This window comes from Pseudorasbora parva, chromosome 1 (genome assembly GCF_024679245.1).
Source record: "Pseudorasbora parva isolate DD20220531a chromosome 1, ASM2467924v1, whole genome shotgun sequence".
NCBI classification, from domain to species: domain Eukaryota; kingdom Metazoa; phylum Chordata; class Actinopteri; order Cypriniformes; family Gobionidae; genus Pseudorasbora; species Pseudorasbora parva.
Window position 1 is genome coordinate 52,120,764 of NC_090172.1, and position 16,492 is coordinate 52,137,255.

The following is a 16,492-nucleotide window of genomic DNA, read 5'->3' on the forward strand; positions in this document are numbered from 1 at the left end:
GTATTCACAGTCTTTGCTCAATACTTTGTTAAAGGGTTACTTCAGCGATTAGCATATGGCTTTGAATCAGTAGAAACCCTGGAGTATACTCAAGTGATTGTGCTTTCCTCCCTCATATCCCCCTGAGACAAGAGATTTATGCATTTTATTTCTGGAAAAATTCCTCCTATGATGCAAATTGACGATATTTGCATATAGGAGGAATGTTTGGCCAATGACTAAAGACTACAGCCAGCAGAGGGAGTCATTTCCCCATGTTTTGAACCTGTGCATGGGGGATGGAGATCACACTCAGAGCTCAGCTCGCAGCTGCAGACACTCATTTAAACGGAGCTATGGTGAGCAATGTAAGTCTTTTAACTTCTCAAATTAATTTCTATGAAAGTTAAGCTTGCAAAGGCATGAACTGAAAAGCGCCAGACTGAACTCGCTTTGTGAATGTATGCCGCGAGTGTAGTCGCGATTACCTCAGCTCTCATCACGAGAGCTCATCAGCTCATTCATCTGACTCCTGCAGTTAGTGCTCAGTGCTGTGATACTCGCGCGGTGACTCACTCATTATATTGAACAGACACGTTCAGTTTTTAATTGTAGTGTCTTCTCTAACTCAGTCACAGTAATCAAGTTGGGGGCTTTGGGAGTGGCCTCACAGGGCAGTGAAGCATTCTGGGATTTGTAGTCTTTCATCCCCATGAGACAAAAATACATTTACTGTCTTTTCTTAGTCTAGAAGGCACCAAATTCAAAAATAATGTCACATTTCTAGTACATTGATGACCCAGTTTAAATACAGATTCATCTTCCCAGCACTGAAGTACCCCTTTAAGGCACCTTTGGCACCAATTCCAGCCTCAAGTCTTGAGTATGATGCTACAAGCTTTGCACACCTATTTTTAGGCAGGTTCTCCCATTCTTCTTTGACCTCTTAAGCTCCATCAGGTTGAATAAGGAGCATTGTTGCACAGCCTCTCTCTCCAGAGATGTTCATGTGGATTTAAGTCTGGGCTCTGGCTGGGCCACTCAAGGACATTCACAGAGTTTTCCCATAGCCACTCCTTTGTTATCTTGGCTGTGTGCTTATAGGTTTGTTGTCCTGTTGGAAGATGAACTTTAACCCCAGTTGGAGGTCCAGAGCTCTCTGGAGCAGGTTTTCATCAAGGATGTCTTTGTGCATTGCTGAAATCATCTTTCCTGCAATCCTGACGAGTCCTAGTTCCTGCCGCTAAAAAACATCCCCACAGCATGATGCTGCCACCACCATGCTTCACTGTAGGGATGGGACTGGCCAGGTAATGAGCAGAGCCTGGTTTCATCCAGACATGACGCTTGCCATTCAGGCCGAAGAGTTCAATAAGGAATAGTGTAACTTTTTTAGTTTATTCTTAGCTAAAAACACTTAGTTCTTTCAAAAATATATGTGCCCATTAATGTATATTTACTTCTTTTAAGTAATAAAGTATTCTCGTAAGTTTATAATATGCCATTGAAAATACACACAGGTGAGGGGTTCGAATGCTTGTCGCCATGTTGCCCCTCCATCTTGAAAGTACATTAGCCAAAGAGGGACATACCCGTAAATTCAAGCTTCGCATTTCACATTTTAACACTCGATGGTCGACACTCGATAACACTCGATAACTCATACTCACTGTGTCGAATGTGAAGAGGGGGATTGCCATCTTGGACTAAATCGGCCACCGTAGGAGTTAAAACGAAATCAGAATTGAGAGGAACAGAAACTATTATTCACTGGATGGTCATATAGCTTTTCACCGCTAGATGGGGGGAAATATCACACAGTGTAGCTTTAATGCTGGATTATTTAGGAAGCTGAAAAATGTTATCTTTCCCTCACAGCCAGAAACACACACTCTAAAAACAAAATGACAGCAATGCCGACGACTTCTGTAAGCTAAACAAAGCATGTTGATGGGCACGCTCTTGCCCTCATTCTGGGCCTTTATCAATTCATACAGGACCATACTTGGAAGAAAAAAAAAATCTGGCCATGTTAAGCATGAGAATCCAACTCTTTAACAGTGTAAATAAGTCTGAATGATTTACGGTTATAGTGACGAGTAGGTTTAGGTATCAGTGTTTTGGTGTAGGCAGTCAGTATTGACATGACCAATAAAATTTGCTGCAAGACGGAGTTTCTGCTGAACTGGTTTGTCATATTTGGACATAGGCGTAGCTTCTGACATCACACTTGGATGCGGGCTGGCAAGGTTGGATCAATTGTGCCATGTCTGCGGTTTTCCCACGGAGCTGATCTACATTTAAGTTGTTGCCACGGATAAAACTTTTTTTATACTGGTTGATTTCCATCCTCTAAAAAAGGAAGAGTAGGATGCACTTGATTTTCTTAATCAAGAATTGATTGGATCATGAAAATTAGGTGTCCCAAACAGACTGGAGGCAGGTGGTTGGAAAACAGTTGAAAAATATGAACAATTCATGATGTGAGTCAAAAAGGAAAGCCGTTTAAGAGTTGAACAAGTGCATGTTATTCCAAAGCCATTTTTTATTTCTTTGGAATAACGTGGACTGATGAATTATACACAATATGACCGAGAACATTTTGTCCATTTTGATTTTATGTTGATTTTAGGTGTGAAACGCAGCTTTGCACATGGAGATGAAATTGACAAAAGCCTGCGTTTGCCCATGCGACCGATCATGTCTGACACCGTTACATGTTTTGTGAGCGCTAGAGGAGCAATAACACAGTTTACACCAGTAAAACAGGCAATGAGTGCTGCATATTTGTGGATGAAGAGGAAAAGAGGAGCAATTTTGAGAGAGACAAGGGCAAGCGATGAAATACACGGCTGTCACGACTCAAACACAGACCACGCACATGCTCGCCGCGGTGGAGGATGACAGGAACATGTCAGAGAGATGTGTGGGCGAACGGCAGATCCACACACCAAACAAGCTGGCTTTCTCCATGGATACTGAACATTTATGTAAAGAGTTTGCGCACAAGATTGTGTTAAGTTTGTTAGCACAGAAGTCTTATACTCGTCTTGAGTAGACGCCCACCAGCTCATACGGCTCATGAAGACGGCTGCCTGAGACACTGTTCAAATCGGAAGTTAGTGTTAGTGGTGCTCGCTGTTCTTATTACTCATATGTGGGTTTAGTCATTTGAATTACCCTCTAACCGGATAGTCCACCCAAAAAGAAACATTCTGTCACATTTTACTCATCTTTATGTTCCAGTCTGTATGAATTTCTTTTCAAAGAAGATATTTTGAGAAAAGAACGTCATTGGGGTCCAGTTTTGTTTGAACCCTTCAAAATATCTTCTTTTTCTTTTGCAAAGAAAGAAAGAGAAGAGAATAATGGCAACATATTTATTGATCAAGAAATGTATTATTTTATTCATAAAAAAATAAACAGAAAATAGTTCACACTTTAGCGACTAAACATTATTAAAAAACATACTAGTTTAGCGAAAGTATTTGTATCAATACTGTTTGCCTTTTGCCCAATGCTGGTGAGCCGTTTACCCCATGTGTGGGGTAAAAGCCCCCCCCCCCCCCCCCCCCCCCCTCGTCACGTCATACATTTTGAAGATTTTTACATCAAATAAACCTATTTTATGATTTATTTTCACAAAATCTGTTGCTCCATAATTGTTCAATACAAACATATATATTTTTCTGCACATTACACATTATAGGAGTAGTGAAAAGCAAATTTTTCTTAAGGTGTGCTTTTAGTACCGTTGTACCCTGTTTCTAATCATATGCATTACTTTCCAAATTAATCAGATTTGTATTATTTATATTCTATTTTATTAGTTATTAATATTTGGAGTTAGGTTTATTTTAAACACATTTTAATTCTGATTTGTAGTCATTGTGTAGTGCTTTTTGTAATTTTTACAACTTTTTTATATTTATATATATATATATATATATATATATATATATATATATATATATATATATATATATATATATATATATATATATATATATATATATATATATAATTTCTTGTTTAGTTTTAGTAAATGTAGTACTTACATTTTAGTTACTTGCAAAGGATTTCATTTCATTTAAAATAAAATAGAGTTAACAAAAAAAATGTTTTTATTAGTTTTAATTAAAATATAGCATCACTGGATCTGATGTCATTTTTGTTGGCAGACAACTTTGACAATAAGATAAAATCCTTTATGTATTTTTGTCTAATACAATGCTCTGTAGAATGAAAATTATCTCCAATAGCATTCACTGTAAAAAAAAAAAAAAAAAAAGAAGTTTAATTAAATTAAAAATAAAATTGATATGTTCAATAAGTCATGGCAACATGTTTTTCCATTTCATTAACATTTTAAATAATGACAAAAATTGTCCTGTACAGATTTGAATATACATAAAAATTTAAGGCAGCAACTGAACATAAGTTAAATTGAAGTAGGTAAAAATGTTGGCAGCGTGTGTTGCAAGCTCTATCTGAATCCCATATGTCATTATGTTAGTTGTATACAACTTTTATAGAAAAGTTTGTCAACATTGGGTCTCTCAATGTTACAGCATTACAGAATCACAAGTACAGCTTCTCAAAAAACACTTCTTATGATGGAGTTCACTAACAAGAACAATCATTGCTCAAAGCTTCAAGAAACCATCAGTCAGAAATTGCGATGGCTGGCACGTCAGCGGCAGGTCTCACAGGTAATGAAGCAGCTGAGCACATCAGGATTGAAAGCCATTTCACATTAATTTAAACTAAGAAAGCTCAAATAGAGCCTTGGTTTTACTCTTAAGTCATCTTATTGCAGGGGTCAAACGAAATCCACCCATTCTGTTAAATGCAACTTATTCAATATTTCGTTGTCTTTTACTTTTATTAGTTTTTTATGTGTATATTGTTTTTATTTAAGTTATTTTTTTTTTAAGTTAAACTGATAAAAAATTATTTACCTTGGTTACCTTATTTTATTTTTAGTTAATGTTTATTTTGTTTCAAATAACTTTTGTGTGTGTGTGGTTTTAGTTTTAGTTAATGATAAGAATACAGTATCTGTAACATGCATGTTCTGTTTTGCTATTTTTCATTGTGTTTTGGTTCAGTTTTTCCTTATTCTGGTTTGCCTGCATGTGTTCCAGAGTTTCTTTGGTTGTTAATTTTCTACGCACCCATTTCTGTTCAGTTTATTACTCTCCCTTATATTTAAGCCCTCAGTTTTCTTTGTTTCATGTATTGTTTGTTAAGTGTGGTTATTTCCTGAGCTTCTTCCGTGTGATTTTCCTACATGGAATTTATTATTAAAGACTCGTTTGCCCGGTTTCACAGAGGCGTAAGCTTACTGGACTAAAATTAATTGAGCTTAACTGAAAGAAACTTGCACTGACATATCTTTAAATGTCAGTGCCATTGTTTTGTCTCAAGATGCACACCAGTAATGTTTTTTTCATCACCTTTCTAAAAGCTACTAAAATGTTCTAATTTAACTAAGGCCTAATCCTTTACCCGAAACTAATCTTCAAACCTTTATGACACTTTTTTCTTTTAAAGTTTTTGTACGGTCAGGTGGGCTGGGCTGAAGTGTATATGTCTTCAGTGATTATAATGAGAGTGCTTGCAGTGTTGGATGTGTTATGCAGCTCTGGCCGGCTCCATTTCTCCTCATCTCCATAGAGACAGATGGCAGAGGTCAGTTAGATCACGCAGCAGGCTCTTTCAATGCTATATAAAGGCAGAGCTCACCTGTGAGCCAGGTATCACACAGTCTCTCTGTCTGAGAGGTGTGTGCGTGTGCGTGTACGTGTACGTGTGGCCTGGTAAACCCTACATAGGGACAAAATGTCCCCACAAGGACAATTATTTTGGATATTTCTATCCATATGGGGGCATTTTGATGAACCAAAGTCTTGCGGGTTTGGAACAACATGAGGGTGAGTAATTCATGACAGAATTTAATGAACTACCTTTAAATATTTACATTTTTACAGAAGATTCCTATATATTAATATTAAAAACCACCACTGGTTTCAACATTGATAATAATAAGAAATGTTTCTAGAGCAGCAATTCAGCTCTTAGAATGATTTCTGAAGGACATTGTGACACTGAAGACTGGAGGAAGGATGCTAAAAAACCTATTTTCATTTGAAAACATATTAACATAGAAAAGGGTTATTTTAAATTGTTAAAACATTTCACAGCATTTTTGGACAAATAAATGCAGCCTTAATTGGTGAGCAGGAGACTTCTCACATTCAAAAACTCATTCCTTTTCCTGGAATGAGAAAAGGAATTCCTTTTCCTTTATATCCTTCTACATTACCTCTTCCTTGTCTGTGGTTCTAGATGTGGCAACAGTTCTATCAGTTCATTTTTAATGACAGTTTTACCCTCCCTTTATGTTCTTGTAGAGGATTCAGTATGTGTACAGCATACATTATTTCAGAATAACAGTAAAAACAGAAAGTAAGAGACTGTTCAGTGCTATAGTGGATATTTGCGGTTGCTGAGGTCTTCTGAGTGGTTTCTATGATCGACCTTAGTGAGGGTAGTGACATGAAAGAGGCTCTGAGGGATAGAAGCCTAGTGTGTTCAATGGATTGGAGTAACTGATGAAACATCTTTCTTGAAAGAAAAAAGTTTCAGTAGACAAAACTTCAAAAATAAGTTTCCATTACGACCTTGTTTTCATCTGTGTTACATTCAATATGGCGCCTTGCCTATAGCTGAGGTCTAGGGGGGGTGTTTTAATCAACACATTTCACATCAACCATGTTCACATTTCTAGAGAACCGAGCATGTGAACGAAAGCATGGGCCAGCGGCAGTTCTGTGCTTTTTAGCAGTGAGAGTTTAGTCATTTTCAAAAATGCAGGATATGCCTACACAGGTAGGCTACAGACACATATCTGGGACATTGCTCGCTTTAAGGGGAAAACTGTCATGACTAAAAGCTCACTGCCATCAACCGCATGCCCTTTGACGTCTGTGTACCTCCGCATTCAGGACAGTGTCGGTTATGTTTTGGTGCAAAGTGCATTCCTTCCTGCGGCGAACAACCGTTTGTTGAGTATGATGTTGAAGGACTCGATTAGTCACAATACTTAGATGCATTTTTCAACAGTGTGGGTAACGGCACGAGTCGCTGCTCATCTCCTATACGCTCATCAAATCTTATCAGCAAGGGAAAGTCTGCCATCTTCTGGCTGAGGTCTTTTAAAATGCATGTCATGCTTTGATTTCAAAACATATGTTGACAAACATAAAAAAAATAACTGGATGTCATTGCAATTATATGTATAGCCTACACTTCTTTCTTCTTTTTTTTATTTACAAATACATCTTGGGGGTTAAAGGTGTCATGAACTGGCTTTTTTATATACTGTTGTCTAAGGTCAACTAATGATGTTCGTGTGGTTTTTACATTAAAAAACATTACTAATAAGTAATAGGCTATTTTCTATACTGGTTTTGAGGCTCTCTCCAAAACGCTGGGTTCTGATGGGCGTGCAGCACTGGAGACTTTGAAGTAAACGCCCAAGGATTGGATAAGATTTGCATATTTAATGAGCTTAAAGGGTTAGTTCACCCAAAAATGAAATTCCTTTCATTAATGACTCACCCCAATGTCGGTCCACACCCGTAAGACCTCTGTTCATCCTCGGAACACAGTTTAAGATATTTTAGATTTAGTCCGAGGCCTTTCTGTCCTTTGAATGTAAGTGTATGCCCACTTGCTGTCCACGTCCAGAAGGTTATGAAAACATCATCAAAGTAGTCCATATGTGACATCAGTTGGTTAGTTAGACTCTTTTGAAGCGTCGACAATACATTTTGGTACAAAAATAACAAAAACTACGACTTTATTCAGCATTGTCTTCTCTTCCACGTTTGTTTTCAAACCTCAAAAAAAGAATCAACACGGAAGAGGAGACAATGCTGAATAAAGTCGTATTTTTGGTTATTTTTGGACCAAAATGTATTGTCGACGCTTCAAAAGAGTCTTACTAACCAACTGATAGGGGGGTGAAATGCTGTTTCATGCATACTGAGCTTTTTACACTGTTAAAGACTTGCATTCCCACCCTAAACATAGACAAAGTTTCAAAAACTAATGTTGGACGTTTGATGGAGTATTTCTGTGTCAAAAATACTCTTTCCGGTTTCTCACAAGTTTCGGAGAGTTTTTTTTGAGTATGGGTCGGCTTGACGTCGATTATATGGGCCGTACAGGCTCTTCTCCCAGTAGGGTGCGCGCGCGTGTGTGACTAGAGCGAGAGAGGAAATGCACGCCCATAAACACTCGCTCAGGTCCAGATCCAGTCGATCCAGGCGCCATGCTCCACTTTATTCCTATGGGTGACTTCAATGCTTCAGCACAGCATTCTGGGAAGGCAGCGCTGCATTTGAACTGATTTGAACGCAGAAATGACGGGAAGCTTCACAACATCGCTTCAGTCGCGTCGCAAAGTGGATCTCCACGGTCACTGCTGTCACAGGACTTCACCAAATCATACCAAAGAAGTCTGGTTTTGATGGAGCGGTCCCAGCGATAAAGGTTCATGGTCGGTGAGTAAAACTGCTTCAAATGTCTGTGCTGTTGGCTATCGTCGCGTGAGTAAACATCAGTAAACAACACGATCGCGTGCTTCGTCATTCCAATGCGCTAACGTTACTCCATTGTTGTTCTATTTATAACGTTACACTAGTCTGACGTGCAAAACCGTTTTGCTTGCTACTGCTAATGTTTAGTCGCATACAATAGTCCATAAAACAAATCATGTCCTCATAAACTGCGAGTAAACGCACACAAATGTTGACAGGCCACTAAATACAGTACATACCACAGAGACAGACGTCCTGCTGTTGCTGTTTCTCCTGTTCAATTTATTTCAGCCTCCGAATTAGATTCTGGATCATTATCTGTATTAGCTGAGATCGATAGCCATGGATTTCTCCATGCTTGAGGACGTCACCGCTTTGTGCGCGCTCGTCATTCTTTAGCTCCGCCCACACGATACACCTCCAGGCGCTCGGTTTTTTCCGGAAAGACTCGGTACAGCCTATATTTCTTTTATAAATATTATAAAACTAAAGACTTTTCGGAGGGTGCAATACTACTAGGTACTCAAGATTGACATGAGATTGACTGAAACTAAGCGTTTCACCCCCCCTTTAATGAAAGAAATTTCATTTTGGGGTGAACTAACCCTTTAAGCTTAGTCAATCCACATGACGGAGAGGAGAGAATGAGGGAGAACCGCCAACCAGAATGATTTTCTTGATCACAGGGCTCGTAAACGTCTTTATCATACAAACACAATGTTTTATTTCTCATCGACATGCGATTGATTGGACTATTATTTTTATATTACACATAGCCGCAAGATCGGACGATATAAGCGCGAACCGTGCACACACATACACGTTCGGCGTGCACGCGCCCTTCAGATGTCAACATGAGTGAGAGAGAGAGAATAGCAGAACAAGAACGGAATATAAAGAGATTCATCGGCCTGCTGGGCTTTACGAGCCCTGGCCCATACGTGTCTGAGTCCAGCGTGCTGAGGTATGTTCTGTTAGACACGTACACATAAGCAAAATTATCTATAAGGCCCCGATCACACAGAATGCGTTTTTAAGGTTCGAAAACGTGAGGCACACTGCACTGCCTTTTTTAGTAAGCGTTTTTTCATTCAGAAAAGAGCAGTGCGGGGTTTTTTTTATGTTTCTAGGCAACCCCCGAATCACCTGTACTGTCAGTCAAATCAATGTAACGGTCAACACAACGGAAGGCCCGCCTCTTCATTCATTCGATTGGACAACAGAAAATAAACGAGATGACGTTGGGCGATATAATATATTTAATTGGAAATAATCTTTAGAAATATTCTTCCTGTGGCTGTTATAAACCTGTTGAGACAAACACTACAGTCATCCATTAGAACAAACTTAAATACAACTGGTATTTTCACATCACAGTCACTGTACAACATTTATTCTTGTGTGTGTGTGTGTGTGTGTGTGTGTGTGTGTGTGTGTGTGTGTGTGTGTGTGTGTGTGTGTGTGTGTGTGTTAATTTATATAGCATGACATATACAGTAATTGCTTTGTATAAATATCATATATATGGCGTCGGTTGAGTCTCAGGTGCAGTTCTGCTTTGCTATGACAGTCTCTGAAAGAAGGGTGAGTTTTAACTGCTCTTGTCCAGATATTCAAGATTAGGGGCATCTAGACGCTGCTCCATGTCCTTATTCTTGGTGAACTCTTTGAGCATGTCCATCACTTCACCCTGGTACACATCAGGGGTCGGCTGAGCCTCTGATGGGAGGAAGACAGTGTTTAGAAATGTATGCAAATTTCTTTTCTTCCTATATACATGTTTCTGGTCTTATTGTACACAATACACCACTACTGTACATCTATTTTATTAGTCTGTTCATACCTGTTGCCCAGTAGTAGATGTCCCAGTCATTGCTGGGTTCATTGATGAGTCTGTCATACTGCTTTAGCTGTGGTTCACTCATTGTACTCAGGTACTGCTTTGCAAAAAGGCTGGTAACAACAACAAAAAAGTACAGTCAGTGTAGCTGTCCCTTGATTTAGATTTTATTTTTATATATTCTATCTTAGAAACATTCTAACCAACATAATATGCAATGTGTTATTTTGCAATAATTTAAATACTATTAAAGTTGTTTAATTTAATGTTTTTATGTAAATAGTTTTAGGTATTTTAGTACATAATTTATTTTAAGTGATGAAAGTTTATGGTTTTAGTTAACCATAATAACCCTGACATTGAATAGAATAGCTATTTTTGTAAAGAGTAGGCAGTATTCAGTGTAAATGGCACACTAGAATTCATTCTGAACATACTTATATACACTGTGCATTCAAGTCATGTCGGAAAGATTGGTTTTACGAGTTGAACAGAACCACAAAGTCGTGAAGATGAGTGGGAAGCTCAGGATTTTCTTTGAGCTCTGATCTGTATGAGTTGGGGATGTGTCAGTGAGAAACATAGTGGAATACCACTAATAAAGCTAATTGTCTGCACAAAATATGATTGCAATAAACCATTTAGAAGCAGACGTCACAATTACATCACTGTAGCTGCATGCGCAATGTGGCAGGAAAACTCATTTTTGTAGAATATCGGGGTCGAGGGCACCTTTTGAAGTGAAGCAAGTTACAGCCTGAAATTTTTAAGTACAATAGAGTTGGGATGTTTAAGTTATTCCAACTTAAATTATGTTGATTGACTTTAAAAAAATTAGTTGCATCTTGTATAACTTATTAAAAAAAAGTTTAACAGTTCTTAACTTATTTCGATGAGTTAAAACTGTGTAAAAACACATCGTCATAACTTATTGAACATATAATTTTATACAGTGTGTGTTCGTTCAGTGCCAGAGAGGAGAACAGACCAAACCTGGTCAACCCTGACTCTGTATAATATAAAATGTTATATAAATAAAGGTGACTTTACTTGAATAGGCATAGACATTTATGGTGGCAAGTCATCAAACGGACAGACTGGACTAAAGAAACCTGCGATGATTAGTCTACTATTAAAGCATAAATTTGATGTAAACATAATATATACTGTACTGCATAATATTCACATATGCAGTTCATGGGGGGGGAGATAATGCCATAATTTGCCCTACAGTTACTGCATGAAATAATATTTAAACCTATAACCTTTAGCATAGATAACATTTAAACCAATAACATTTTTATTTTAACTTTTTATATCACAATTCTGAGTACAAACATCAGAATTGCAAGATAGAATCAATTCTGAAGAGAAAAGGCAGAATAGTTTGTATCAGAATTGTGAGTGGAAAAAAGTCTGAATGATGAGATATAAACTCAAAATTACCTTTTTTTTACCCTTTTATTCCCACCAGGGGTATGCTCTTACCACAAATCACATCAGCACTGTTGGAAAACACTCAAATGGCAAATTACTTCCCAACTCGTAAATACAAAATTCCCAGCAGGACTTGAATGCACCGTTAGACACCATATACAGCATTATATGTTGGTTTCCTTGAGATATTTTTTTTTTTTGGAGTATCCAATCCAAGATTTTGCCTGCTAGAATGTTGTGTGTGATTTGGCATTCTAACCTCAGAAGGATGCAGTTCTCCAGCATGCCTCTCTTGCGGCTCTCATACAGGAGTCTTTTCTTCTTGATCTCCAGGGACTCGCCGGTCCTCTCCTGCCATGGTGGCAGCGGGATCTCAATGAAGGTTGGTTCTGGGGCATCGCCTCGGTAACCCCGAGAAATCCCTGTGCCAACAGCTGGATGAAGTGATGCTCGGCAAACCGAACTAACAATCTGGGAATAGTTTAAAATCAGACAGTGTTGATATTATGTCCTCTCTCTGCCCTTGCCTCTAATCAGCATAAACTTTTATATGGCTGTGTATGATTTATCTGACATAAAAGAAATCATCATTCTGTGCATGTATTTCAATTAATCATAAAATGGCCCTGATATGTCACTAGACATTAAGAAATCATGTTAATTTCAAATAGTTATATCACTGACAACAGTAGTCCGGCCAGGATATTGTCATTTAAAAGTTGTTGTTGCAGCCCTCAACTGATTTTGATGTTGACATGTTGTGTTTGGGCCTGAAGCTCCACCCTCCACCTATCGACCAATCACGAAGTCAGTAGTGTTTGGGTATCTGGGTTGCCAGATCTGCTCTAGTTACCACAGCTGCAGCTACAAACATTCCTGCTGATCCTGCTGCCAATCTGGCAACCTCGAGTCAGGGGGAGGGGGAGGGGGATACACCGCTCTACAGTCATTTGAAAATGATTGCAGTACCAGTTTTGGCCACAATCTTACATACACTACCTTTAAATATGCAATTATGAATGCCGATTAAAAATGTAAAATAATAAACATACTGGGGAAAAAAGAGGTTTGGGCATCATTATAGAGTTGTCACAAGACATGACTTCATATCCAATATCTTTATATTTTTGTACAAAATAATTACATTTATCAAATTAAAATATTTACTATAACCAGGACTTAATACAGTAGCATGTATGATCTAGTCTTAGTTTAGTATCACTGAAAAATATAGTATTATAATTTATGTTTGTATCATTTTCGTTTTCATTTTATTGTTAGTTAATTTTTATTTGTTTTAGATACAAGTTAAACTAAATAAAAAAGGGAATGTTGCCTTAGCAACTAGTTTAAATGAAATACATTTATAATATATTTATAATAAAAATAAAATTTTATTGGAGCCTAGTGTTTATTTTATTTCTAGTTAAGTAGCCACAATATATAAATTAATTATAATAACCCTGGTATGATCAACAACAACAAAAAAACGTCCAAAATTCACTACACTACAAGAGGTGGAGAGTCTATAATATTTTTGAAGGAAACTGTATTATAATAAAATCATTAAATTAGTCTTAATTCAGAGGACGATTATGTTATCTTCATTTGCCCTTGCTCAGACATTCAAAACCAGACGACAGGATACATATCCAATACTTTCAAAACCCCTTCTTTAATTTGAATGTTATATGTTAGCTGTACGATATCATATTGGTCTGTAATGGGCTGCAGAAAAATGTTCACTTTGGTCACTTCAGACACGTGAGGTCAAATGAGCTCTTTAAAACATGTCGCCACATATGTATGCAAAACAAATAAACATACCTTTCTTCCAATAGCTGCTGAAAACATGTTGTCGAGAAGTATCTTCAGTAATGTGTGACTCTGACCAGGTGCTTGGATGGCAATGTTTTATTTTGAAGGAGAGTTTATGCAACTGTTTCACAACCAGAGCAGGAAACGCAGTGGAGTGGGCGCCATGATAGTAAGGTCAATATAATTTTCTTATTTTAATATAATTTGAATGTTGCTTTGAATAGTTCTTTGTTTTCTATGCCGTGTAGACATGACAAGTGTGTATTTAAATATTGTGCTTGTCCTTGAAAACACGTGTAAGTTTAAACGGAAAACCGAATGAAAGCTAGTATTTGTTTCCTAGGGACTGTATTTTAGTGAACACTTGTCAAAGCGGATGGTAAGTTTTCAGTTTTACATAATTATTTTTTTAAAAAGGGACAGTGTTAATGACTATTATAAACAGTGATTATAACGTATATTAATTTACCATTTACTTTACTTTTATAAGACCCAAAACAAGCACAAGACCTGAATCTAAATTTGTAACAAAAAATAAGAAAGTGATTTATGTATGATTTTTTTATGTTCAAATGTTGTCGGCAATAGCAGTGTTACTGTATAATTATTTATAGATTATAATAGTTCTCAATATTATTAATTAGCTTTTTATATTCTGTTATAAATTATATTTATAATTTTGTCTTTATAGTTTTCATTTTAATTAGTCATTTCTATGCACTTTTGTCATTTTAAAATGTTTTCAGTTAGTTTTATATCCAGTTAGTAAATTTAGTGATTCAACTTATTTTAGTGAGTAGCCAAAGGCAAGATGACTCATTTTTGTTAAGTTTAGGTTTTTCATCTGATATAATATTTTTTTTTCTGCTTTATTTCTATATAGTGATACATGTTTTAAGTTTTAGTGTTAGTAAACAATAACCCTACTTACACTCTTCTTGCACACACGTTTCTAAAATACAGAACATGTTGCCCCACTTAAGCTGGATATTCAGTAAAATAAAGAAATTCTAATTATTTTAAAAGTGGAAAAAACACCATAAAGTGTTTGTGTGTGTGATGTAAAAATGTAACAACAGTAAATCACCTTTAGACCAATGAAAAGGACAACCAATGTCACTGAAAACCAAAGTGACACACATAAAGAAAGAAAAATTCTTAATAGGGATGTGTAAACTTATCATCAGTGAATGCCTTGGTCTGTTCAACAAGTTCTTATTATATGAGATTTCATACAAATTACCAGTGAGAAAAATGTATTAAAACTACTTAAATTCTACTCTGTTCTCTACTTGTCATTCTAACTAGTGTTACTTTAAATTATTCCATTTACAATATTGAGCTACTTGCAAGGTGACAGGATAAATATGTTTTAATGTTACATTTTCTCCTCAGTGATGGGCTTGTTTTATTTTATTAAAAAAAGTTCTGTTTGGCAAATACATGTCCTTTCACAGAATTCACAGCAAAAGTGAAATGAATAAGCCTCAGGCTGAAGGAAATGAATATGCAGGCCTGTACAGTAGAGGGCACTGCTCAAATAAACCTTTCCTGCCATTCTATGTTTGCAGAAGACTATGCCTGCGTCTCAATCAGTTCCCTTGTTCAGTAGTCAGGGCACTGATCAGGACATGTCAATGGGCTGACTCCCTGATCAGTGCCCTGACTACTGAACTAGGGAACTGATTGAGACGAACCCAATGACACAGGAGAAGAAAGTTCCACTTTTTAACAATAAAAAGAAATGCAATCGTGATGTTTATTTGAAGTCATTTTGCTTATTGGCCCGGTTGAATTAAATCATCGAAAGTTAGAAGCAGACACAGGTGAGATGTAAATGCTCGCATTTTGTCTAGAACTAAATTGATGTCTACACCATAGACTGTAAAAAAGATCTACACGCAGCATACGTCAGTCAATTAATGGGAAGACAAAGTAACTTGCGTTATGTATATGAAAAAGTAATGCGAGAGGAATGAAGGTTAGTCGCAGCAAGACAGAATACATGTGTGTTAATGAGAGGGAACCAAGTGGAACAGTGAGGTTACAGAGAGAAGAGGTAAAGAAGGTGCAGGATTTTAAGTACTTAGGGTCAACAGTCCAGAGCAATGGGGAGTGTGGAAAACAGGTGAAGAAGCGTGTGCAGGCAGGTTGGAATGGGTGGAGAAAAGTGTCAGGTCTGTTGTGTGATTAAAGAGTACCAGCAAGAATGAAAGGTGTACAGAACAGTAGTGAGACCAGCGATGTTGTATGGTTTGGAGACAGTTGCACTGAGGAAAAGACAGGAGGAAGAGCTAGAGGTACCAGAGCTGAAGATGTTGAGGTTCTCTTTGGGAGAGACGAGGATGGATAGGATCAGGAATGAGTACATCAGAGGGACAGCACATGTGAGATGCTTTGGAGACAAAGTTAGAGAGGCCAGGTTGAGATGGTTTGGACATGTTCAGAGGAGGGAGAGAGAATACATCGGTAAAAGGATACTGAGGTTAGAGCTGCCAGACAGGAGGTCAAGAGGAAGACCAAAGAGGAGGTTTATGGATGTAGTGAAGGAGGACATGAAGGTAGTCGGTCTGAGAGAAGAGGATACAGAGGATAGAAATAGATGGAGGCAGATGATTCGCTGTGGCAACCCCTGAAGGGAACAGCCGAAAGAAGAACAAGAATGCGTTACTTCACTAGTTACTTGAAAAAGTAAACTTGATTACATAACTCGAGTTACTTGTAATAATCATTACCCCTAACACTGGTTAGGTTAAATAATGACAACTTTTTTTTTCTTCGTTTGAAATGTAATGAACTGCACAACAGA

The 16,492-nt window shown here is 37.4% G+C and overlaps 1 protein-coding gene across 1 annotated transcript; it reads right to left on the reverse strand.

The window, feature by feature from the left end:
• Positions 1 to 9,920: 9,920 nt before the first annotated feature.
• sdhaf2 (succinate dehydrogenase complex assembly factor 2) lies at positions 9,921 to 13,850 on the reverse strand. The gene is made up of 4 exons (XM_067451945.1): positions 13,693 to 13,850; positions 12,125 to 12,336; positions 10,432 to 10,541; positions 9,921 to 10,307 (listed from the first exon to the last, which is right to left on the reverse strand). Exons 1-4 carry the CDS (start codon positions 13,717 to 13,719, stop codon positions 10,180 to 10,182), a joined length of 477 nt encoding a protein of 158 aa, XP_067308046.1. The 5' UTR covers positions 13,720 to 13,850; the 3' UTR covers positions 9,921 to 10,179.
• Between the last annotated feature and the right edge of the window lie 2,642 nt (positions 13,851 to 16,492).

Coding starts and splice junctions, on each gene's coding strand:
- sdhaf2 (XM_067451945.1), bottom strand. CDS start 13,719: ATGTTTTCAGCAGCTATTGGAAGAAAG. Junction 12,337..13,692: donor CAGCAGCTATTGGAAGAAAG/GTATGTTTATTT, acceptor AACTATTCCCAG/ATTGTTAGTTCGGTTTGCCG. Junction 10,542..12,124: donor GAGAACTGCATCCTTCTGAG/GTTAGAATGCCA, acceptor TGTTGTTACCAG/CCTTTTTGCAAAGCAGTACC.